This window comes from Python bivittatus, unplaced genomic scaffold (genome assembly GCF_059951505.1).
Source record: "Python bivittatus isolate LINGU-HERP-01145 unplaced genomic scaffold, Pbiv_v1 ctg000330_np1212, whole genome shotgun sequence".
NCBI classification, from domain to species: Eukaryota; Metazoa; Chordata; class Lepidosauria; order Squamata; family Pythonidae; genus Python; species Python bivittatus.
Genome location: NW_028277058.1, coordinates 42,644,425 through 42,669,323, shown reverse-complemented (window position 1 = coordinate 42,669,323; position 24,899 = coordinate 42,644,425). Strand labels below are relative to the sequence as shown.

General features: G+C 39.6%; 1 protein-coding gene across 2 annotated transcripts in view; it reads left to right on the top strand.

Annotated features, from left to right (window-relative positions):
* The window catches only part of TXNRD1 (thioredoxin reductase 1), a 50,248-nt gene that overhangs the window by 13,462 nt on the left and 11,887 nt on the right, over nucleotides 1-24,899 (top strand). For both annotated transcript variants that reach the window (XM_025164177.2, XM_007424361.3), the window contains 8 exons: nucleotides 4,015-4,124; nucleotides 9,307-9,426; nucleotides 15,248-15,320; nucleotides 16,536-16,655; nucleotides 17,401-17,546; nucleotides 19,288-19,403; nucleotides 21,176-21,401; nucleotides 24,750-24,842. In XM_025164177.2, the coding sequence (XP_025019945.2) occupies nucleotides 4,015-4,124; nucleotides 9,307-9,426; nucleotides 15,248-15,320; nucleotides 16,536-16,655; nucleotides 17,401-17,546; nucleotides 19,288-19,403; nucleotides 21,176-21,401; nucleotides 24,750-24,842 (1,004 nt within the window). The remainder of the gene's footprint in view (nucleotides 1-4,014; nucleotides 4,125-9,306; nucleotides 9,427-15,247; nucleotides 15,321-16,535; nucleotides 16,656-17,400; nucleotides 17,547-19,287; nucleotides 19,404-21,175; nucleotides 21,402-24,749; nucleotides 24,843-24,899) is intronic.

Below are 24,899 nucleotides of genomic sequence, written 5' to 3'. Positions count from 1 at the left end.
ACCAGCCTTGGGGATGCTTCTGCCTTGGACTCAGCACCCCTTAGCCTCAGCACCAGCTACTCTGTCACCCTCTTCCACAAACTCGCATCAACTTACAGCCCTAACCACACTAGAAAAAGGAAGCTGAACGAAAAGGATTTTGTTACTCCGCAGGATGGAATAAAAGAACCAGCTCTAGATATCATAAGAGTCTTAAAAAAGATCGGCAAAAGGGCTACGCAATCCTAATCAGATTAAGCCAGAATGGTGCAAAAGTATCCAAGCAAACCAAAAACAGTAAGACAAAACCCCAAAGGCAGTATAGGGCTGGAGATGTATGCTGGCTCCCCCTTTGAAAATTTAAAAGCCAGCAGTTTTGGTTTTTTTTCCCCCTGCCACTATTTACTAATCAGAACACCCTGGTTATAAGGCAGAGCGCTGAAAAACTCAGTAGTTTGTATAGTTGCAAAGCACGAGTGTACTTTTAGATGGAGAATTACACACACCAGACGTTGGGCAATCTGGAATACTGAGGGCTGCAGTCCCCATTTTGGAATTGCCATAGATGGTGTCACTTATATTTGGGGGGGAAATTGCTAGTCTGGGGCAGTGTTTTTTAAAGAAAAAATAAGAATGGAAACAGATGCGTTAAGCGTTAACCCTTTCCTCCCCCGCCGCCCTTCAGCATAAATGCCCCTAAACTGTTCATCCCTACCCTGCCCCCACTCATATTGCCGTGCTGCATATAAACACAGCCAGCACTGCAGACCAACTCGCTTGATGATGTTACACAAGCCAACGGTTTTCGGTCTTTCAGTTGAAAAACAGAGCTCATTTAAAACTACTCTACCTTAGTGGCTTGCACTAAGAATGTTTGCACCAATGACTGTCAGATGCTTTAAAGCAGTGTTTCTCAACCTTGGCATGCTGGCTGGGGAATTCTGGGAGTTGAAGTCCACTTATCTTAAAAGTTGCCAAGGTTGAGAAACACTGCCTTAAGCTTCAGCACATGGGACGTTACTGCAGTATCGATCAATCTGCCTATGCAGGGGTGTCCTAGGGAGGGGTTAAAAATGATGCTGCCCACCACCTTGCAACTGGAGCCCCGCCTCTTTTACAAGTAGTGGGACATATAAAAAGGGGTGGGGCTTTGACCTCATGGTTGTGGCTGCCATCCTGACTTTTTTGACCATCCATCCTTCCATCTGTCTGTCATTTTCAATGCACTGTGGGAATTGCCACAGTAATAATGGAGATGCCTGGCTGTATGTGTCTTCCTTCCTTATATTTATAGTACAAATGAAGCTTGTATTCTTTAGATTTGGGAGCCTGCTGCTGTACAAGCGGTTTCTGTTTTTGCTTTCTCATGCTGCTGGTGGCAGCCTGCCCAGTTCAAAACGGAATAGCATGATAAAAACCTTCATACAGTGCAGTGCTTTACCTCCCTCTGTGTCTTCCTCTGTTCTGCAATTTCAGGGAGTTGGCAGAAAATGCTTAATGGAAACAAGTTCCTTGAGTGCCACAAATATTTGTTGGTTTTTAAACTGTTTATATAACATGAAGCTTTGTATGTCACCCATCTCCTGACTTGACCACCATAACTTCCTTTTACCAATTCGAAGTTAAATCCAATCTACAGGTGAAATTGACTTATACTAAGCCGTGGACCTCATGTAAAAGCTCCAGTTGTAGAAAATAATTTTATAAACAATAACTTGGATGGGGACTGCTAGCAGTGGAACATTTTTCTTCCTTCGATGCATACATATGTATCCGGTAGATTAAACTGAGATTGAACCACAGGACGAGCATCACCGGTAGCTGGGGGAAATAATTTTTTGAGCCCCAGGACCTCATTTATAGCTTGAGAGTATGTCTTGGGTTTTCTCAAAAAATTCTGCCAAGGAGAAAGGATTCTCTGTTTGCCACATCCTGTACTGGGGGGGCAAACAGTCACAAAATATCCATTCACCAGAAGCCAGCCTGGTAAGGTTTTCTTTCTGACACCTCCGTGATCCACCCCATCCTGTAATTCACCCCACCCCACCTTTCTTTTGCCCCTTTGGCTGGCCGGATTCCACCACCTGGTATTTTTCCTTTCTGTAAATGGCTGTTGGGTGTGGAAAGCATTCTTGGAAAATAAAAGTTATGCTAGAAGCTGGTGCTTTACCACACCAGCTTTATATTTAATTTTCTTTTTTAATTAAAGAGAGGAGTAAATATATTCATCAACAAAGCTTTAACCTCCTATCATCTGTGGTACATTATCAGGGTGGAGGTATCCATGTTTGGGGGAGGTTGTAAAAAAAAAGGTGTTAGCCACAACATTCTGATTGACAAATGTAATTGGAGGCTGGGCTTTAACAGTGTGGCCGCAGCTTCCATTTTGACTTTTTTGACCCTCCCTGGATATCTCAAAGCCATGATAGTTGGTATTTATCATTATTCCATAACGCTAATTAGCACATTCCAAGGTATATATCTCTTTAAAATGCTTTATACTGATGTTCATTTTTGTACACAGGGTAACGTACAATTAATTTGTACATTTTTCCTCTCTGTCAGCCTCCTGTGCATCAGTGGGAGGGCTGAATGGACAACTTGCAATAGATATTTACCCCTGGCAGAGAATAACTTAGCAAACTGTGTTGTGTGATCACAGCCATTGTTTTATTGCCAATTATTCTGGTGCCAGTATGCCTGCTTGTATATATTTTAGCTCTCTTATCAACTTCTCACAATCTGCACCTTTTGGTCTCGCTCTTTTACCTGTTTTCTCTCTTTATCCTGTTTGTGCACGCAGACTTGTAACTTGCCCACTGCAGTGTATCTGAAGAGGCAGGCTTTAGTTCAGAAAAAGTATACCTCAATAAAATGGTTAGTATTAAAAAAAAAAAAAAAACTCTCTATATAAATGGTATTTTTATATGATCTTTATTGTATGTTATCTTTAGCCTTTTAAAAATATTCTCTGTGATGGCACATTTTGGTTCATTTTGGCTTAGAGTGTTTTGTGTATCCATCGTTGTTGGCCAGAAACTTAACATGTTATATGAACTCAGCCCAACTGTGGCTCATTCAATAAATCATAGTAAACCACGGCTTAGCATGTGATGTGAACACACGCATCATGCTAAGCTATAATGTACTTTGCCTTCTTTTGGGTTAGGGCAGTGTTGTCCAAACTTGGCCACTTTAAGATGAGTGGACTTCAACTCTCAGAATTCCCCAGCTGGGGAATTCTGGGAGTTGAAGTCCACTCATCTTAAAGTGGCCAAGTTTGGACAACACTGGCTTAGGGTGTTGAATGAACTCAGCCTCCAGCTCTCCTGGTGAGAAAACATTGTGATTATGCAATATTTTCTTATGCAATATTATGATTATGCAATATTTTCTTGGGAGGAAAAAATGCCAGACGTCCAGTTCTGTCCAAAGAGATTAAGGTCCAAAATCCAGAAAGGAGTTTCTAAAAGTATGCCTTTTTCTATGCCCCCGCCTGCACGCACCACCTTTGTCCAACCGAGGGCCAGTTAGAACTGTGGGACTTCAGTTCCCCTAATTCTGAGACGTACTTGTGGGGATTATGGGGTTTGAATGCCAAACCAGACCTGGGCGTCTGCAGGCTGCCCTAAGGCCACAGTTCCTTGGGGTGAACGAGCGAAGCCTTCCTGAACGCAAAGGGACCGGCTTCTGCACGGCTCTAGCTGCGCTTGGAAGTTTCTGCCATAGGATGACACGTACGTGCTGGGGCTTCTGAGCTCGGCGCGCTGCCCCAAAGCCCAGAGTACAGCCTTGACATCTACGATGCCCGATTTGTGACGTGCAGCGAGGCAGAAGAAAACCAGCAAGTCATGCTTACTGGGCGAGTGACTCACGGCCACTTTAAGCAACTTGCCAAGAATCGCGCCGGGCGCAAGAGCGAAAAGTTGTGCGGCCGGAGCCCCGCCCCGCTTGGCGGGCCTCTGCCGTCAAGCCATAAAAGGCGGATCTCCGATCCGGCGCGTTTCTTCCTCCTCCGCCTGTTTTGTGTTGCAGAACATGGGAATCAGCTGAAAAACGCGCTCTTTGAACTTACGATGCAGCCTTCCTTGCCCGCCGTGTTTGCCCGAAAGCACTATGTGGGCGGCTTCGACCAGACTCAGAAGGTAGGAAACCGCGCTTGCCGGTGGTTAGTGCGCGGTGCGGGCTGGCTCCCCCCTCTGACCCTTAGGTTTCCCAGATGTTGCGGGCTACAACTCCCGTTTAGCACGCTGGTTAGGGCTGTTGAAATAAAACGATCAGAGTTGGGGGCGGGGCTGGCTTAGTGCTGCGTGCATTTTAGCCGAAATACCTCTCAAGCAACCCTCGTTGATTTCAGCAAGAATTATTCTGTTTTTCCGTGAGAGTCCATTGTCCAAGTCCATTGAACTCCATGGGACTTTTGATAAGTCTTCAGAGAATTGTGGGGTTTTTTCCCTCCTGCCAATCTAGAGTAATGTGGGTGATTGATACTCTCATCCTCGAGCTGAGGCTGGAACCAGAGTCCAGAGTCACAGACCTTGTTGAAATCCTCATTTGGACACTAGCTTGGGAAACACTGGAGAAACTCTGCAGGCATTTTGGGAAAAAATGTGTAGGCTGTCAAGCCTTTCACAAAGTAAAGTGACTGCTGATGCTACTGCCATCACTGTGTGTAAGTTCTTTAGAGCTGAAGGCTCTAAAGAGGGAAGCAAGATGATAGTAGTTTGAGTTTCTGGAGGATGGGCAAGAATACTGGGCTGTTCACAGATTTTGAAGGAGCTAAAAGGTGGCATTATACCTGTCGTTTGGTAGGAGAAAAGATACTTATGAAGATGCAGGTTACATGTGTGGCAGATCACAAAGACTTCAACAATTAGCAATTATATTAAAAGCCCATCATATCTGTCAAGACAGGCTGAAAACTGAGTTTGGTAGTTTCTCACTCTGTAATGCTGGTGTAGGCTTGTTGTTCTAAAACTTTAAAATCTGTAATAAAGTGGCCTGGGAGGTTAAAATACTCTTGATACTACAAGTAGTCCCCAGTTTAAGAACAAGAACTGTTCCCAAGGTCTGGCCTTAATTTGAATTTCTATGTAAGCTGGAACAATATTATTGTATAATACTGTGAAAGTAGTATTCTGTAATGAATTTGAACTGTTGTGTATTTAACTTGAATCATTGTGTATTTAACTCAAAGTTTGCTACAATGGGCTCCCTTCTTAACTATGGGTTGTCTGTAACCCAGGGGGTCTCCCCAGGTATTTTTGGGGAATGCCTCCTTTGTCCTTGTTTTGAGTCCTGATGTCAAACTTGCGTCCATTAATTCTTTTACACAAAAGCTTGAGCCTTCTAATAAAATGTGTTAGTTAGAAAAGCTGCTACTACATGCTTTTTTAACAGTATTTGCATATCTTAAAACTTCCGGTTCCATTTCCTGTCCTATTGAAAATTCTGCTAAGCTACACAATTCATCTACTTGACCTAGAGTTTGGCTTGTTTTGTGTGTGTGTGTGTGGGGGGGCAATTTTATATAAATTATAATTGTTCATTCCCTTTCCCTAGCAAACACAACTGCCTTGGTCTTTTCCTTAATGCATCATAGAATCTATATAACATTCACTGCAAATCATTTGGGTTCTTAGCCAACAACCTGGCATCATCTGCATTCAAAAGTACAATATGTATATGTTCACACCTCCAACCCCAACATACTTCTGACATTACCCAAGCATTCTTTATACATTTATCCACAAATCCATTAAACAACCAAGGGATATCCTAGCCTTACTCCCTGTTCACTATCAAACAATTTGTTAATTCTCACTCATGCTTTACTTCCATTGTACACTGCCTGTATCACATTCAGCGGCCAGCCTTTGACTTCACGTTTGTGCAAAATATTCAAACTCATTTCATTTATCATATGTTTTTTTTAAATCAACAGCTGTGCAATAAACTTTTTCTCACATTCATACTTTTCACAGTGATCTGTTGAAGACCAAAAATCAGGTCTGTACGCTCTCCCTCTGCTATAATGTCACACTGCATTTCCCAAATTTTGCACATTGTCATAATCTCTTATACCTTCCAATCACAGTTCTGCCAAAGCCCTTTTTGGGCACTAGTAACAAACAATTGTTTGTATTCACTCCTGCTACCTTTCCTTTTTTTACAGGAAAACAATAACATTTTTCCAATCATCATGTGTAATCTTCATGTATGCATTAAACAGCCATTCTGTAAGCAAAACACATCCAAACTTCAATGCTTGTCCAGTTGCAGCATTCAACATTTTCACAGTTTTTTTTTGTTTTTATTATTTTTTCTTGAGTACTAATATTTATGTTCATGTTCCATTCCTTGTGTTGGGAGATGAATCCATACCTTGTCATACAGGGCTTGTACTTTCTTTTCCTGCAGTCATACTTTCATTCTTCTTTCTTTTTCCTCTGTGTATCTACTTTTGACACAACCAGAAAAGGATCTTTTCAAATTCAGTGTCACTGATAATGTCACTGTTATATCCTTCACTAATTATTTCAATCCTTTAGCATAAACAATTAAATCTGTCCTTCTTAAAGATATATATTAATTTCCTTGCTACCCATCTCATTCCCATCCATCTAGTTATGTCACCTAACAGAATAATTGTTTGCCCTGGATTGTATACCTTTAGAAATTTGTACAGTTTCCCCCAGAATTCATGTCTGGTTGTTTCATTTTCACTGAAGTATAACATGCAATTATTATCCACCTGGATTCATACTTCCAGATACATCCTAGCAAAGTCCATGATACCAATTCCTATTTTCTGACATATACTGTAGCCATTCCTTTATAATTAAACCTGTACCTTCACTTCTGCACATAGTCGGGCCACCTTTAGATCTATTATATGCTTCCCTTTTCTCTTAGTTTCATAGATGCACACCCTGCCTATTTTTCTTTCTTTCATTTTGTTTATTTATTCATGTTCTTTACCGCTTTATCCTCTTGCTTTCCAAACTTCCGTATGTCATTGGCATAACCAGATATGCCTGTAGGAACTGACTTCCTCTGCCTATCATGACTTTGGTCAGTTGAAACTTTCACGTAATGCTTTTTCATAAGATAAATGAGCTATGGGAAGTATCAGTCAGTTTCGCCAATTTTGTCTAGTATCTTACAAGCACAACTAAAGCCCAATTTTAACCTGAGCGTGCTCACATTATTCTATGCAAGGTAGGATCTGTAATTTTGGAAGACAACATGTGCTTGCCCATATCCCACCAATTAAGAGGTTTATGTATGGTACTGATAAAGACTCAGGACACAGACTTATGCAGAATATCTGTTACAAAGGATGATATATCAGTATGCTGCTAAATTGTTGGCCTTGTGAGTATAATTGCTGGTTTCAGCTTGGAGAGATCTGGAAATTAGTGAAATATGTTTTGCAGATTTTATCTGTCAAAAAAAGATGGTTAGGAAATTGAAGGATCATTTTTTAAAACAGAAGAATGACAGCTAATCTGCCAACATGGAGTATGAGCCAAATTGGTTTAGCACAGCACCATGAGTTAATGAGGATTCTGGAGCACAAGCAAACATTTATATAAAGGGGTTACATACATACAGTACAAAGGATAATTTTTTGAGATGCTATTGTAGGGTATTTTTATATGAATCTTTCCTTAAAACCACACAGGACTCGTTTATCAGTCAGTGAAGTCCTTTTTTTCACAAACATTACCCTTCTGCACCAAACAGCTTGGGTCTATGTCAGCTTCCGTGTGCTTTCATATTATTCCCATGACTTCCAGGAGTAGCAGATAAAGTCTTCATGTGTATATCAAAGAACTGCCATTATGGTAGTAATCCTTACATGATTTCTGACCTAGCGCCCGCAGCTATTAGAAAATACAAAGAATACACTTCGGACCATAATCTCTACTCTAGTAAACTAGAAATTCAAGTTTGATAATTATTTTGGATGCCTGGATATTTCTGAGATATAGTGCAGCTTTGTTTATGGAGACGACAAGTCAGTGGGTGAATTACATTTAAATGTATCATTTAATAACCCTTCTGTGCGCTTCTTGCCTGTATTTTGGTAAAGGAAATTGTAGACCGGAATTACATCTTATTAGATGCAGTTGCATCTATCTTTCCCTCTATAAACCATTAAAAGAGGCTGCAGATTATCAGGAGAAAGAAATAGAGGCTGAAAGGAACACATTGATTAATCCTTGGGGAGAAAGGACATGTACTTTGATTGAAATCATTTTTCCCAGCTGCCTTTCTGTTTGATGAGCCTGGGGCAGTAAAAGGATATAGCTTGGAGGTATGGAAGTTTTGTTAAAGCAAGATTCTAAGCAGAGTACCTGCCCATAAATCTTTTATTTTATATGTGATCCCAGTAAGGTACGGTTGCATTCCCCAGCTGAAGACTTGGAAAAAGTAAAGTAACTTCCTTCCCAGAGGTGTCCTTTCACCAGAGTTTATATTTTTAGAGGCTTCTCCTATTACACAATACAATAGGCCAAGCTCCTTCTAGCTCTTGCCTATCTAAGATATTATTTCTTGGCAAATGACAAGGTTTCTGAGTGTAGGGCATCATTCAAAAAGAAAATGAGAAAACAGCATTATTTAAAGATGCACTGCTGAATATATATGTGTTCAAACTATAAAATGCACTGCTTGTTTGCGATTTAAAGTGTTTATGGAAGTTGTCTATGGGCATTTTGTATTAACTGAAGTATTAGTTTCTGCAGAAACGAAGAGGCACCATAGGTTTAAAATGAAAGAACAGCGTTTACATAACTAATGCATATAGTCCCTGGTTTGCAAAACCTCAAGCCATTGATTTTAGAGCATTTAAAGAATGAGTTGCATATGGTCTAAAACACTGTAGGGTGGGATGGCCTGTCTACCTTGCAGGTATTTGGAAAGCAAGGTGGTAGAGATGTCTTCATGATTGTCTCATAGTAATTCAAATAAAGATGGAATTAAACATATACTTACGTATACAGTGCCAGTTGTTCAAGGGTGAGGAAATTATTTTCATGTAGAAGCCCTAGGCTCCATTTCTGGAGTCACCAGAAGTTATGGGAGTAGAGCCCAAATGCAATTTGGAAAGCACCAAGTTGGGGAAACTGCATTTGATTGCACTAAGCCAGGTGGTTTAATTATCTAATTTTCTCTTACATAGCTTTCAAGTTACTCCACACCTCTAAATCCACCCTTTTCTCTCCAGATTTCTTTTCTTGAAGTACAAATTTTTCTACGTAGCCTTTGAGTTATAGTGTTATTCTGGCACTGACCGGATTCTGTATTTTCTCTGTTTAGGCATACCGTGAAGGAGCATTTCTTAAGCTGCTTGAAGGGAACAGGCAAACAGTGCAGCCTTCATATGATTATGATCTGATTGTCATCGGAGGAGGTTCTGGTGGACTGGCAGCTTCAAAGGTATGATCAGCCAAGTTGGATTCACAAAAACATTCTGATAGCTAGAATTTGTTCCAGTATGTTTTTAGTAGAGTCTAGGAAATGAGTTCTCTCTTGATAAGCTATAGGTTGGTTTGCGGAATCCAGAATACACTTTACAATCAATTCAGACAGCCTTCCCCAATCAGTTTCCTGCCAGCTGTGTTAGCCATGCTGAGAAATCCAGGAACTGCAATTGCAGCACATCTGGAAGACACCAGATTGGAGAACTGTGCTGTGTAATCAGTATGGCAGGGGAATCACTTCAGTAAGAAACGTCTAGATACGCAAGACAAGTTACTACGCAGCCTTGAGGAAAACTCCAAGCCATTCTACATAGACCCATGTCAAGAAGGGTTTCTCACATATTTTGAGAGTCCCTCAGAAAACTGATATAAACCCAACATTGAAATCTAGCCATGTTTCTTGATAACTGAGTTGAAGGTCTGCCCTCAGCCTGATGCTTTCCAGATATTTTAGAAATGGCTTTCAGCATAACCATTGGCAACTAGAGGGCAAAAGACTGGAGAAAGCTAATCTAAAGAGAATTATTAGAAACATAATTAATCAATAAACTATTCATCTTGTTTTAGAATTTGTTCAAAAATAAATGAGAAATAATTAGCTGTCTAATATTTTTTTTACCTTAGGGGAAATGTGTAACAATATTTTCCATTTAATTCTTTTGTTGTGCATAAAGTATGAGATGTGAGTGTTAATAGTTTTGAAGGATAAAATATTTGAATCCTCTTTTCATCTAAAGTATATTTATATTTTTAGATAAAAAGTGTATGCAGCTGTACTGGAAACATGGTTGCTGACAGTAAATGTCTGAAGTGGGACAGATTGAGAATGGAAACTGAAATACACCAACAGTCCTTAATTAGTACAGCAGCTATATTATCTTCTTGATTCTTAGGACAATGTAGTTTCCTAGAAGAAACTACTGTATCTCTTTCCCATCTTTCTTGCTTCATTTACATTCTCCTCCCCGATAGTAATTAAATTGGACTTATGGGTCATGGTGGTCCAGATGAGATTCATGCTATGACTAGAAAACCTCCAGCTGAAGTTCATGCTATTCTTAGAGATGCGGTTGATAGCTTAGTCTGGTTGATTAATTATAATGATGTCTTGTGTATTTTATTGGGTTGTTCGTGTATTTCAGTTTGCTGGGGAAAGCAAACTATTTCAAGCTATTTTCAACCTATTACTAGAATGTGAAACCTTCTACTTGAACTTATGTTCACTTTTAAATCCCTCCACCGACTCACAAAGTTGGATTGCTCTTCTTGCTGTAGCACTAGATTAAATAATATGGTAAGTTAACATATAATGAATTGGACCATCTCATTTAGTACTGCTTATAGAAACTAGCAATGGCTCAGAATTTCAGGCAGGAAATCTTTTCAGTGCTAATTAAAGAAATCAAACTTAATCCTTCAATCTTTCATAGGTAGTGTGAGTAGTCCATGACTAAGCTATGGCTTTGCCATTTTCCAAGCTTGGATAAACTAAGAAAAATGCTAAAAACCAGTATTTCCTCCATAAACTGTCCTATTATCACTAGGATAGCACTGGCAGTGATGACTTCAATTCTAGGCCAGTTCTACTGATATTTTAGTGGCTTTGTCCCCGACATAAAAATCATACAAAGACTTATAATTGTTTCAAATAGAAGTCTTGGAGCATTTTTAAAGAATACAACAAATGTATTTGCTTGCAATTTAGTAATCCTTCTGAATCTGCCAGTATCCTTGAATGCCTCTGAATCTGAAGCTAGTTGGCTTTTCAAGGAATAACCAGAAAGGATATAACAGCAGAAATGGGAGGGCTACCAGCCCTCTTGAAATGGGAGGGCTACCAGAAGAAAAAACATTTGCCATAGTTAAGTAGGGAGAATGGGTATACTGGAAATAGATGTATTATGATAGCTTTGCATTCTTGCTGAATTAGGAGCGATCATGAACCAAAGTAAACCAGGCACCTAGAAAATGTAGGAGGCAGTAGTTGTACTGTGAATGGATTTGCTCTCTATGGCCTGTATTGGGAATGAATATAGAGCAGTCTTCCACAATGTGGTGGCTTCCAATAGCTTGGATTTGACTGTCAGAATTCCCAGCTAGCATATTATAGCTGGCACAGACAGATCAGATCAGGGATCAGCATAAGATGGTGCTGGCAGTTAGTGGAACCAGCCTTAAGAACTACATCTTAAGATCTATAAGGAAGAACAATTGAATTGGAACATCACTACCATTTTGTTCTTTCCCCACCTTGCTGTTTGCAACTCTGATTGCATTGAAATGTGGCTAACCCACTTTTTGACTTCCCATGTATGTAGTAGTTACCTTGTAAATAACCAAACTGGACAGGTTTTCTGCCAAAAAATTTAAAAAAATAAAAGGCAAGAAATATGTATCAAGCAAAAGTTAGTGGGAAGCATTTTTGCCTCTCTGGATTTTCTGTGCCATCCAAGCCACTTTCTACTGCAAAGGAGGGATGGGCAGACTTTCAAAGGGAAGCTGCAACCTCAGACTGCTGAGTTAGTGTCGCATCTGCCAGCTTGGGCTTAGGCAACAGAGACTGGATTATCGAGCTTCCTACTAAAATTAATTGCCCTGCTTAAATTGTTGAACAACGTAAAAGATGTGTCTTGCCTTTGTTAGCCCCATAGTAATCAAGAAGGATCACACTTTTTTCTTGTTTGTATTTCGAATTTTTGTTCTGCATAGTAATATGAGATTCCTGTCCCTTGTCTTATTGGCTGCCCTGATCCTGCTTTGTTATATTCCCCAGTCTGCATACAGCTGTCTTGTATGTCAACAGCCACATTAGATATACATTTAATAAAGTAGGCCCTGGCCTTCAAAATTTAAGCCACAATAAATGAGGCAACTTTTACCACTGGACTAATGTGTCTATGCTTTTTTTTTTTTTTTTTTTTTGAGGGCTTCATTGTCAAATTCTTCAGGAATTTGAAACATCCACAGCACATCAGAGTCTCTTGGGTTGGTGGGGAAGGAGGGAGGGTCCCTCCCATTTATCAGTGAATGTAGCCTTGTCTAGAAAGTGAACAGTTCAAGATCTATGTTTCAAGGGTCCTTTGGCAAAACGCTGCATTAGTTGCTCTCATCAGTGTCCCCACGTTCACACATGGCAGCAACTGTGTTGTGAACTGCCCAAGATGACTAGGAATCATTGGTCAACTTCTCACTTTTCCATGAAGCAAAGTTATTTTGAAGGGCTGTAACATAACAGCAAACTGAAATAATACCCTACCTGGTGCAGGGCAGATGTCTGCAACTGGAAGAGGGGTAATGCATGTTATGAACTTTGTGTTATTTCACTTTGTGATGTGGTGGACTCAAATTGCATATGTGTATCATTTGTCTGATGACTTCATGAGGCATGTGATGCCATTAAGGTGTCATCATGACTTTTATTAGATACCTATGATTTGCTCCAGGAGGACTAGACAGTGTTGGTTCTGGAACAGAATTGCCTGGTAGATGCCAAAAGATGTTGGAAGAACTCTTAGAAATAAGATGTATTAGACTTTTAAATAGTCCCTAATCTTATCAGGTATCCTTGATACTTAATTAGTAGCTTAAAGCCCAATAGAATATTCCACATAGTAGGTGGGCAAGGAGTATACTTAATATGTTCCTTTTCCAAATAAGCTGTGATCTGATGGTCAGGAACTGCTCCCAGTGTGAATTGAGGACCCAAATCAGTTTTCTGCTTAAAATCTTCATAAACCTTGTCTGGAATTTGCCCTTTAAGATGCTTTTTTATTGCAAACAAGCCAAGGAGATGCTAGTAGTTCAGGTATTGGACTAGGACCAGGAAGAGGTCCTGCATCTCAGCCACAGAGGTTCACTCTCCGACTTCAGGCCAGTCAGGATTTATCAGCCCAACCTACTTCACAGGATGTTGTAAGAAAAATGGGAAGGAGTATTGTGCATGTAGCTTTGAGCTGCTGGAGGAAAGGTGGGATATAAATCTAACAAAGAAAAATGTGGGGCCGTGATCAGGAGCTTGTTCCAAACCAAGGATCTACAGCTGCATTTCCTTCCAACCATGGCCTGTTTGAGCATTAACTTTAAAAAGGAAAGAGAAGAAACATTGACTAATGAGCAGTTTGTTCCTCGAAGTGGTGGTAGGCTGTTTGGGATTAGCATATTCAACATTGCTGGGCAGATTTATATGTTTTTTTTTCTTTTTTTAATATTATTGAAGTTTAAAATATGAAGATAAACTAATACAAACTAAGAAAAATATTTTTAAAATTGCTGGGTGGATTTATGTATAATGATTCATCTGAATATGCAGGTTGTAGGTCACATGTCAGATACCTCAGGTGTCAAAGGAGTCCCTTTATGTCTCATGATGAAGCTCAATTTAAAAGGTGCTTTGGAGCATTGTCACTTTAAATACTGTAGCATGTGATCAAGTTAGTTCAAAGACTGCTCATCCTTTGATAGAATTGTGGTAATTTAGGCAGCCAGATTATTGCTTGACATTTATTTACCACTGAGTTGTTAGATTCATTTTTTCCCCAATTTCTTTGTCTCCAGTGTTCAGCTAAGAACTGCTTTTCTCACTCAAGTAGTTGCTATGAATCTTGTCTTTTCATCAAAAGAGAAGATGAAAAGGAGGAATTGTGGGAGTAGTAGAAGACTTCCAGTCAAGTCAAAGTGATGGGCCTGTTCTGGTTAAAAAGTATATTTTAATAAGATACTTTAAAAGTATCTTTAGTTGGGGAGAACATGGGCTCTTTGTGGTGGTTTGAGTCATTTAATATATAAACAAATACTTGCAATGTTTATCAGTATGGGTCAGGAGCATATATATTTCAGACGGCCTTCCCCAATTTGCAGCTCTCCAGTTGAGTTAATACCAATTTCCCAGCCAGCACAAACTTTCAACTACAACTCATCTGAAGAGCTACAGGAGGTACAGTTTACAGGAGGTTGATTTAGGATCACATCACTTACTTAGATAGCAATGATGTATTATGAGCATCTTAACAAAACTGTTACAGTAGAACTAGATTTTCCATTTTTGATTGGCCTTCCCAGTTTTTCCACTGGCAACTCATCTTCTCCTTACCCCCACAAATAAATTGATAGCCTGGTACCTAATCTCTTGGACCTGCTGACTGGTAGCACTTGCAGGTAGTTTGATTTTGGTTAACTGTTGCATAAATCCAGTCATTGTGCTTTGTAAGCAATAGTTTATGGCTTGAAAGTTACTGATTTTAATGGACTTCCTCTTGAGAAAGTGTGGATGACTTCAGTCTTCAAAGCATCCTCCAAAGGGTGGATAATTTGTGGCCCTTGGCCTCAAAGTGGAAAATGAAAGGAAGGGGATGTTAGAGGAGAAGAAAGATAAAACATGGATGATGCTACCTACTTGGGTAATGAAATCTCTACAAGCAAATAACCAAGCTCAGAGAGCACCAAGAATGCCACAGTTCAACCCTGAGCTACGGATACTCTCTTCTGTAAAAAAGATGAGGGAAATTAACAACTCTACAACTCAATCACTGGGCGCACATCAATAAACTCATTTCCCCAAACAATAGTATCCTCCATGCATGAAAATATCAACAGGTTTGAGATAATCCAGAGATTTGCAGAATTTACAAAAAAACCTTCAAGAAAAAGCGAGGAAACAATTGTCTGAGCGTGTTCATGAATGTCCTATATTGACTAATTGGAGTTGGTGGAGAAAATAAGAAAAATCAGAACACCAGGCAGTGGTATGGTCACTTCACATTTTTCTCTTTGATTTTTAGGAAGCAGCCAAACTTGGCAAGAATGTATTGGTTCTGGATTTTGTCGTCCCTACTCCTTTAGGAACAAGATGGGGTAAGTTGGTGGTTCTCAATCTTATTGTGAAATATAATCCATTTAGATTGGAAGTTTCTGCCAGCTTTACCTTTTCTTAAGGCTAAAGGAGATTTAGGGTGGACAACATAAAAATATTATATACCCGTGATTCACTGCCATGAGTTGTGATGCCCATGAAAAGGAATTTAAGAAATTAATGGAAGACAAAGGTCTCAGTGGATATTAATCATGATAGCTGAATAAAATTTCTTGCGTTCAGATGTTTTTTTCATTGGTTATTTGGGGAGTGGGAAAGAGTCAGGACTGGTTTGGAGGCACAGTTCTTGTCTCATGAGCCCGGGTGCCTTTTCCCCCCCATCCATAATACTAAAGGACACATCCAAATAGAAGTTTAGCCATCACCTCATGCATCTGCTTACACCGTGCAGGAACATACATTGCTTTTACATTTTCTGACTGCAGCCTTTCACTGTGTCCAGATAAGCATCCAAAATCAGTTTTGGTTTTGCTTATGCTTATGCTTCTGAACAATTTTTGTGTTTCGTCTGCACATTACAGAAATAAGAAGTGAAAAAATACCACATTGAGCTGTGTTCATACATTTCACTAAGCCACCCTTTGGTTTGTTTGGTTTTGACTTATATGTTCCCAGCCACTGTAATTTGTAAACCATGATTTATACTTAGCTGAATTCATGCAACATGCTACTAATTGTGATCTATTCAACAGACATTATAAAATAAGCTCTGGATTAATGCAATATGTGAAACCAGTTACATTCTTCTACTGTTAGAGACCAGAGTTTGTTTGTTTATTGGATTTATATCTGAGCTTTTGTACAGAAGCTCAAAAGGCAGCATAGTGCTTCCTCCTCCTTTTTTTCCCCACAGTAACAACCATGTGAGGTAGGTTGGGTTGAGAGAGAGTGACTGGCTCAAAGTCACCCAGTCAGCTTCCATTGCTGAAGGTGGATTAGAACCTGGGTCTCCCTGCTCCCAGTCCAACACCTAAATCACTGCACCACGCTGGCTCCCAGAGTGGTGCTTGGCTTTCATACCAAGGGCCGAATGGTCTTCCCCATCTGCTAAGTTGTTGGAGATACTCACTGCTGCCCAGAGTCGCTTTGTGTGAGATGGGCAGCTATATACATGCGACAAATAAATAAAGTTTCTAACTGTGTCCCTGCTTTCTATATTGTACACTTGGATGATCCTGGTATGCTTCCTTTTTCAGGTCTTGGAGGAACTTGTGTAAATGTAGGCTGCATCCCTAAAAAGCTGATGCACCAGACAGCTTTGCTTGGGCAAGCCATAAAAGATGCACCCACATTTGGGTGGCAGCTGGATAACAAAAGTAAGGGTGTAGAATTCCGTTTCTGTGAATGTTTTACTGTTATTTGGGAGGAATAACATGGGAAAAGGAGAGCAGAAGTACAGTGGGGTAGGATGCATAGGGAGATAAAGATATATTTTTGTGTTACGGTAAAGTGTAGGGAGAAGGAGTTGGTTCAATGAATGGTGTGGTTATGTTTTTTTTTAAGATTTAATAACCATAGGCCAGTGTTGTCCAAACTTGACCACTTTAAGATGAGTGGACTTCAACTCCCAGAATTCCCCAGCCAGTGTGGCTGGCTGGGCAATTCTGTGAGTTCAACTCCACTCATCTTAAAGTGCCCAAGTTTGGACAGCACTCCCATAGGCGTAAATGCTGCCTCCATACTTGAGTATATGGAGGCAATTCTCCAATGAGCTCATAGCACAGAGCTCAGTGCAGAACCCCCCAAAATGCTGTGAAAACAGATGGGGACTTCTATAACAACTTATTTCAAGCAAGTATGAAATAAAATCTTGAGTGACTTAAGAGGAAGACGCTGTACTACTTGCACAATTCTGACCATATTTACCAACATCATTATTCTTTGCACCATGTCAGCAAAAGTGAATAAACCCAGGAGAATTTAATATAGTTTTCAGAAAGGAGGGGCACAGCCAAAATCATATGTGTATCTGTGGCTATGTAACACTCTAATGAGGTGTTTAGTTGCTGAAAGTGAAAGACACAGATGAATGCTTGATTGTTTTTTTCTTTTGATCCTTAGCCATAAAGCACAGCTGGAGCTCTTTGACAGAAGCGGTTCAGAATTATATTGGCTCTCTGAATTGGGGATATAGAGTGTCTCTCCGAGAGAATAATGTCACATATGAAAATGCTTATGGAGAGTTCATTGGCCCACACAAAATTAAGGTATTAGATCTCTCTCTTGAATGGTTTGTTACATTATTTGTTTTCCATTGGAATCCTTATATTTCTTTTGCTTGTGTGGGAAGGTGGTGTGAAGCAGATCTGTTTTTAAATGACAAGGCCCTACTTCCAAATAGGCTATGCTTGTCTGGTACCATGGATTCTTCTCCAGTTTGTTGAAGAGCAGATTGAAGGTACTTTTTCTACCAGTTGTGGCAATTTAGTGGATTGGCTTCTGTTACTTAGCAGAAGCAACTTAGAAGTGTCCTATCCTTTGTGCTGTCCTTGGCTTAGACATCAAAGCAAAGCTGGATTCAAGGCCTTAAGTCTTAGGGACCAGAATCAACATAGAGTCTTGGGGCCAATTACTGTAGCCTATTGCTAACTTGTCAATATGTGTGTGCAACGCATGAGTACAGAGGAAAAAAAATGTATAGGGGATGAAATTCAGTGGAGCTGCTGGTATTTTGTATAACTATTAAAGGTACATAGCAAAGAACTAACGGTCACTCATATGTGTAGCAGAGGTGGACAGCAGAGACATCTGGATCTCCTTATAAAGCGAGCTCTCTGTGATTTATTGTAGATGAGCAAGGATTTTCCATGCGCTGTAAAGAAAATAACTGAGCATGGATTTAACCGGAAGTGTATTTTTAGGTAAAAGAACTGGGAGCTTGGTTTATTTGGAGTACTCAGAACATATTTCTAGATCAGAATTCTTTCATTCAAAGGGTATGTTTGTTCGCATTTGGCTCTGCTTAGTGAACCATTTGGATTCTAATACAAAACAAGGTAGATTCTCCAAAGCTGAAGCCTGGCCAGGCCAGTCTTCCTTTTTTCTTAGAAAATAATATCTCTCTTCTGAGCCATGAGTAGATTTGTCCTTGCTTACAGACTGCCTTCTCATCTAAAATAGCACGTCCTCCATCTATAATTACAGCATAATGGAAAAAGAGGTGCCTAGCCAGGTCCTAGATCTTGCCATAAACTGAAATGCCAACTATTAGCCATCTATTTAGGCATCACTCTTAGAGGAGTTAATAACATCATCCATACCTTCAAAGTGGGTTCAGTCACTCACTTTCATGTCTTACATTAGCTATTTAGAAAACATGTGTGCTGCCCAATCCCTTAATAGTTCTGGGCAGCTTATTAGGTAATATATACTATCATCTGCCAATAGTGTCTTTATGTAATTTCAGCAGGATGGCCAAATCAGTCTCTGTGGAAGAGAAGTAATGGATGCAATTGACAACAATGTGATTGATGTCCATAAATCTGTGGGGGAATATTTCAGTCACTCTGTACATTTTTAATTTAAAAAAAAATATATAGACTAATCTTTCACTCTGGAATTAGATGAGTAGTATCAGCCAGACAAAATCTGGAAGGTTGCAGGAAGAGAATGGCTAGTTTGATAGTTCTGGGAAAGAATGCAGAAAGAAGATGACTTGCAACAGGGCTAACACAACTGAAGAGTTTTCAAGATTTGCTGCCATAGGAAGCAGAGGGTGGGTGGGGGAATATTTCATTCTTTGTTTCTGCCAGAATGTCTGAGTATAGCTTTTAGCCATGTGCAAGAATATGTGATTTCCAAAGTTCCTTGAGCTAACGTGTCACTAGCTATGTCTACAAGCAGTGCTTTGTCTAGCCTCAGCCCAGTGGAAAGAGAATTTGCTGCATTATAAGAACTGTTTCCTATTTCAAGGTTAAAACAAAAAAAAAAATGCTCTGTTATTTACAGACAACAAATAACAAAGGGATACAGAAAATTTACACAGCAGAAAGATTTCTGATCGCCACTGGAGAAAGGCCTCGCTATCTGAACATTCCAGGAGACAAAGAATATTGCATCACCAGGTAGCCTAAAATAAATGATTTTATGTGTTTTGTACTGCCTGCTGGCACTCAAGGCGATTGAGTGAAATGTAGCATTTGGAAGACAAGGTTGCTTCTTAAAAGAATTCTCATGATAAAATTGTTCCTTATTAAAAATATTTCTTCATCCTCAGAGGACCAAGTCTTCAAGCCTTTTCTCAGAGATGCTATCATGGGGTAATTTAAATTGCACTTGAGAGAATTTTCAGACAATAACCTGGATATTGTAACTGAGGGTTTTGAAAGTTACAGTCCCAAGAAACCATTGAAACAAAGCCTTGTGACTCAGAATCATATCTGTCTACCAACATGTAAAGCCACTTTTTCCTTGGCTGGATGTGTACAACCTACCTTGCTCATGTCCATTAAAAATACATCTCCACTTTCTCCAAAGGTCTTTTAAATGTACAGCCAAAAGCAAAACACGTAAAGGAAGGGTGGGGGAGGGGAAAAGCTGAGTTATCTTTGTGCAATTCAAAAATTCAAGCCATGAGAAAATTGTCCTGCTTTAACTGATAGAAAAAAGTGGTGGTGTGCATAATGCTCAGAATTTGTAACGTTTCGAGCTTTCAGGTTTGAAACAACTGTTCTGAGCTTGAAAGAGTCTCATTATGAGCTTGCAATACTGGTTTCAAGATTAAAACAATGCTGTTTTGAGCTCAGAGCCCTTCCAGTAGGGGTGGAACAACCTGTTTTGAAACAGAGACATTTTCAAAATAAAAACTTGATGCATACACCTTTCAAAAGGCAAGGGAGATGGCTAGGCTTTAGCTCAGGATATGCAGCCTATAGGCCACACTTAGCTGTCCAGCCCCCTCTTGGTGACCTCTAGGAGCACCCGAGATCACATCGCTGAAATTCTAAGATATTGTGGAAGAGGATATTAATAGTTCTAGCTCTGTCCAATTCAGTGTTGTTGCTCCATTACAACCATGTCCTTTTCTGCTTCAGAGGCTGAAAAATATGGTAAAAATATGCCATATTTTTGCTCATTGCCTAAAACAAAGACAATAGCCTGTGTGTGTTGCTGCTCTAGACACTGAACAAACATATCCAGTTTTTATCCCTCTGCCAGACATTTCCCCAGACTCCATGGTGTTATTCACAGGGAGATAACCAACAATCCCCAAATAAAGGAAATACTTAGAAAATGGGGGCCTTCCTGATGTTCATAGAAAGTTTTCTAATTTTGTAAGAAGGGCAATGGTGCCAGACAATAACACCATGACATTTTTTGTTAGAGCAAAGTTACATGGAACATTTGTGTCTGAAAAACATACAGCAAAGCATCCAGTTTGGTTTCCTTTGAAAATATATTTCTTAAAATTATTCAGAGATTCTGCCAAATGCAACCAGCAAATATTCAGCATAGAAATGAGCTTGGAGAAGGGAGACCTTCTGGTTAGTTTTATCCCTGGAAAGAGAAGCCATCTATTTGTTGATCTCATAACCCTCAGGAAATAAAATTTCCCACCTGTCCTTTCAAGGGGGTGGGAAACTTTGACCCAAGGGAAGGCAACCTGGGACTCTTCAGATGTTGAGTGACAATTCCTGTATCTGACTGTTAGTCGTGCTTACAATGGGTGATACGAATTTGGAGTTCAAAGTGTCTGGAGGAATACATGACCTTACTTAAATTGCTGATCCCTCTATGTTATATAAACATTTCCCATCTCTCATTACAATATACTTTTTTTCCCCTTGATGCACACACTTAATTTTTTTCTAAGTTAATTTATGTATATATTTTCTAGCGATGACCTCTTCTCGTTGCCCTACTGCCCAGAAAAGACATTGGTGGTTGGAGCTTCCTATGTTGCTCTTGAATGCGCAGGGTTTCTTGCTGGACTTGGTTTAGATGTGACTGTCATGGTGCGTTCCATCCTCCTGAGAGGCTTTGATCAGGATATGGCAAATAAAATAGGAGAGCACATGGAAGAACATGGTATAAAGTTCATAAGAAAGTATGTGCCCATTAAGGTAAGACTTGACAAAAAAGTAATTTTAAAACTGGCTTTCATGGTAACTTGCTTTGTGATTCAGATTACTTCTTCCTCAAAAGTACTTGCAGGTTTCAAGATTTCTTTGATAAACCACATGTATCTTAAACTATACAGAGGCAATATTTTGAAGGGCAGAGTACTCATGTTTTAAAAATAATGATTAATATCAGCCTTGGGGACTGCATGGGGTGTGTTTGATGTTGTACTGATGTTGCTGGAAGATAGACCTGTTTTTTCCTGTATTTCAGGAGTTGAAGGCCTTTAAAGGTGGCAATAGATGTGTTTTGTTGCTCAAGCTTAGCACACCCATTTTTCTACACTTAACATCCTGGGTTTTCAATGAAAAATATCATATTGCTGAAAATCAGACCTTTTGGTTGATGAGGCACAGTCTTTGGTTCCTCTAAAGCAGTGTTTCTCAAGCTTGGCAACTTGAAGATGCATGGACTTCAACTCTCAAATTCCCCAGCCAGCATGGCTGGTTGGGGAATTCTGGGAGTTGAAGTCCACATATCTTCAAGTTGTCAAGCTTGAGAAACACTGCTCTAAGGGCTGCAGTTTGATGTCTGAGTCCACATGCAATTCATGGAGTGACCGTCCATATTGTAGAACGTCACAAGCTGTCTTTTACTAGGTTAAGTGTTATCTATTTAAGCTAGTATTGTCTTCTCTTACTGCCAGTAGCTCATCCTTGATCCAGGGATTAAACCTACTATTTTGGCTACTCAATGATCCTAGTGCTTGATTCATTCTTTGATGTGCCTTTGAGCTGATCTTTCTCCTGTCAGGGTTGAGCAATGAAATAGTGAGAAGGCAACTTCGTTTTAGAACACCGGCATTACTTTTTTCCATTATTCATCATGTGTAGATTTGCCCTTTATGATATGAATAGGTAGATGTTTTAAGCCACTGTTGGCAGGCTTAAACCCCAAGTGGCTTATTAGCTCTTAGGCAGAGATCAACAAACTTCAAGCAATAAGCAGAAGTGCATGTTTCTGTCCAATGTTACAGACACCAAATGAATACATGTTTAAATTTCCATTTTTTCAAGGTTAAGTTTCCCTCCAAGGCGTCATGGGAGCCAATTTGGTGTAGTGGTTGGAGTGTCAGAATAGGCAAGGAAAATCTAGGTTGAAGTCCCCAGTGAGCCAGAACACTCACTGAATGATGTTGGGGCTGTTTTCTTCCTCATGCCTGCCTACTTCATAAGCTGGTTCTGAGGATAAAAATAAATGAGTGACCCAATGTATGCTGCCTTGTCTTTCTTAGGGGAAAGGTCAGGCTATAAACATAACGAAAAATATTAAATAATGGGAAAACACAGCTTGCAAGATCTAGCTGTCTTGTGAGATTTTGGCCTGTGACCCAAAGCATGTTATTGACCTCTGTTCTTAGCTTTTCTAAGTGAGACCTGGTGTACTCTTCCTACCCTCGGCACCAATTATTTGAACCATCTTCAGGCTAAGAAAGAATGCTTTGAATAGAGTAGTCTAACAATGTTTCTTGATGGATTAGGAATGGGAAATTGATGAGAACATAGATAAAAAAAGAAGCTGATCTGTCTTTTTGCCTAGTTTGTGAGATTTGGCTGAGAAAGATAGGGAAGCATTTCCTAGAATTAATACATATCTGTTTTCCAATAGTAGGATAATTGTTTTCAGTTTCATTGGGACATTAAGTATATAACAGACAGATACAGAAAGATATAATAGATATTCAGAGGTCAGAACATAAAATAAACTTAATTCCCGCTCTGCTCAAGAAAAAGAAACAGTGGCCTGGCCAATGCTAGCTGAGCAAGCATGTCCCCTTGTAATAAATCTCATGTTTTTCATCAAAGGAGAGCAAAATGAAAATCACTGCATATTTTATATTTTCAAGAGGGATTGTGCATAAATGGAGTCCAGTTTGGGGTTAAAGAGAAAGTGAAACATTTAGTTTGTGTCAGACTATTTAACCAAATTTGGAATGGTTTTTTAATTGCCCTTGCCCCTTCTTTGTATTCTGTGCCTTTGTCTTTAGATCCCCAAAATAGTGGGTGATCTCAAGATAAATTTCAGAAGACGATGGTTGTGTATACTTTTGCAGAGTCGGCTGAAATTTTTTAAGTGTAAGTAAGTGTTGTGTATATTCAAGCAAAGTAGTCTTCTGCTTATGGAGTCCCACAACACAGCCCTTTGCATCTGTCTCACTAGTGTTATGTCTATGGTGTTGTTATACCTCCCCCCAAACATTATTATGGGTCCAGATGAGAAAAGGTTTTCTATGATGATTGCCCAATGCTGGAATTTTATGCCCAATGAGTTCGTCTCATGCTGAACTGGGCAATCTTTGCAGCCTCAAGGGTTGCATCAGTTGCTATGTCAGAGACCACATGCTGGGCACATATCCTATTCCCAGAGCTTTTGAACAAATTTGGTGAGAAAGGCTACTGATCTCTCTCAAGAGCTAAGATCCTGTAAAATGACTTCAGTAATAAGAACAGCTGGACATTCTTCCAGCCAAGAACCTCATTTCCCTCTAAATGCCTGTTCCATACACATCTGAAGGCCAGCAGGTCGGGGAAGAATGAGTTGAAGCTGGTGCTTTGAAGAGGAAGTCTACAGCTTTATTTTATTCGTCCGTCTGCTCAGTTATGTTATAGGAAAACTGACGTTCTAGCAAGATTGCATTGAACATCGCTGAGTAAACTGTGGGCTAATTTTTAAAATCCCCACAGAACATTCCCCCCCCCCTTTTCAATTAATACATGTTGACATTTAAGGCCCAACCATGGGGTTGCCATGTCATAAAGGTAGGGGTAATCTAAACTGGAAGAATAAAGATGTGCATGTAATTTTGATATCCATCTGGCATGCCACAGAATCAAGCTAGTTTTCTGCCAGTATGTCTTTTTTGGGAAGGTCAAGTAGAGAAAGTTCAGCTCCTCTTTGATTAAAGTTAAGCCCCTTTCTTGATCAGGATGGCTGTAAAAGCAAGAGACATGGCTGCCTCCATTGTGCCTGGACCATTTTTTAAGTAACCATGGGTTGAAATGGTTACATGAGCAGCTTCTTAAATTCAGTGTAACTAGATTCAAACTCTGTTTCCTTTGTGTTCAAATTGTTGGTTTCTTTGGAGGGAAACACCAACAGAAAGAAAGATAGACAGACCTATTACAGGAAATGTGTATTTCTTGAAGAATTTAAGGGACCAGCATCATATCAGCTGTTTTAAGTCACAAGTTAATAAGTAAAATATAAACTTCCAGAATGTACATTTGGGATTAAAGTTTATTACCATCCCCTACATGAAGACAATATTTAATTGTTAAAAAATATTGCAGATTGAACAGATTGAAGAAGGGGCTCCTAGACTGCTAAAAGTTACAGCTTATTCTGCAGAGTACTCTAAAATAATTGAAGGAGAATACAACACTGTAAGTAATTCGCATTTGTTATTTTGGTTTCAGTTAAACTGTATAGAATACCTTTGA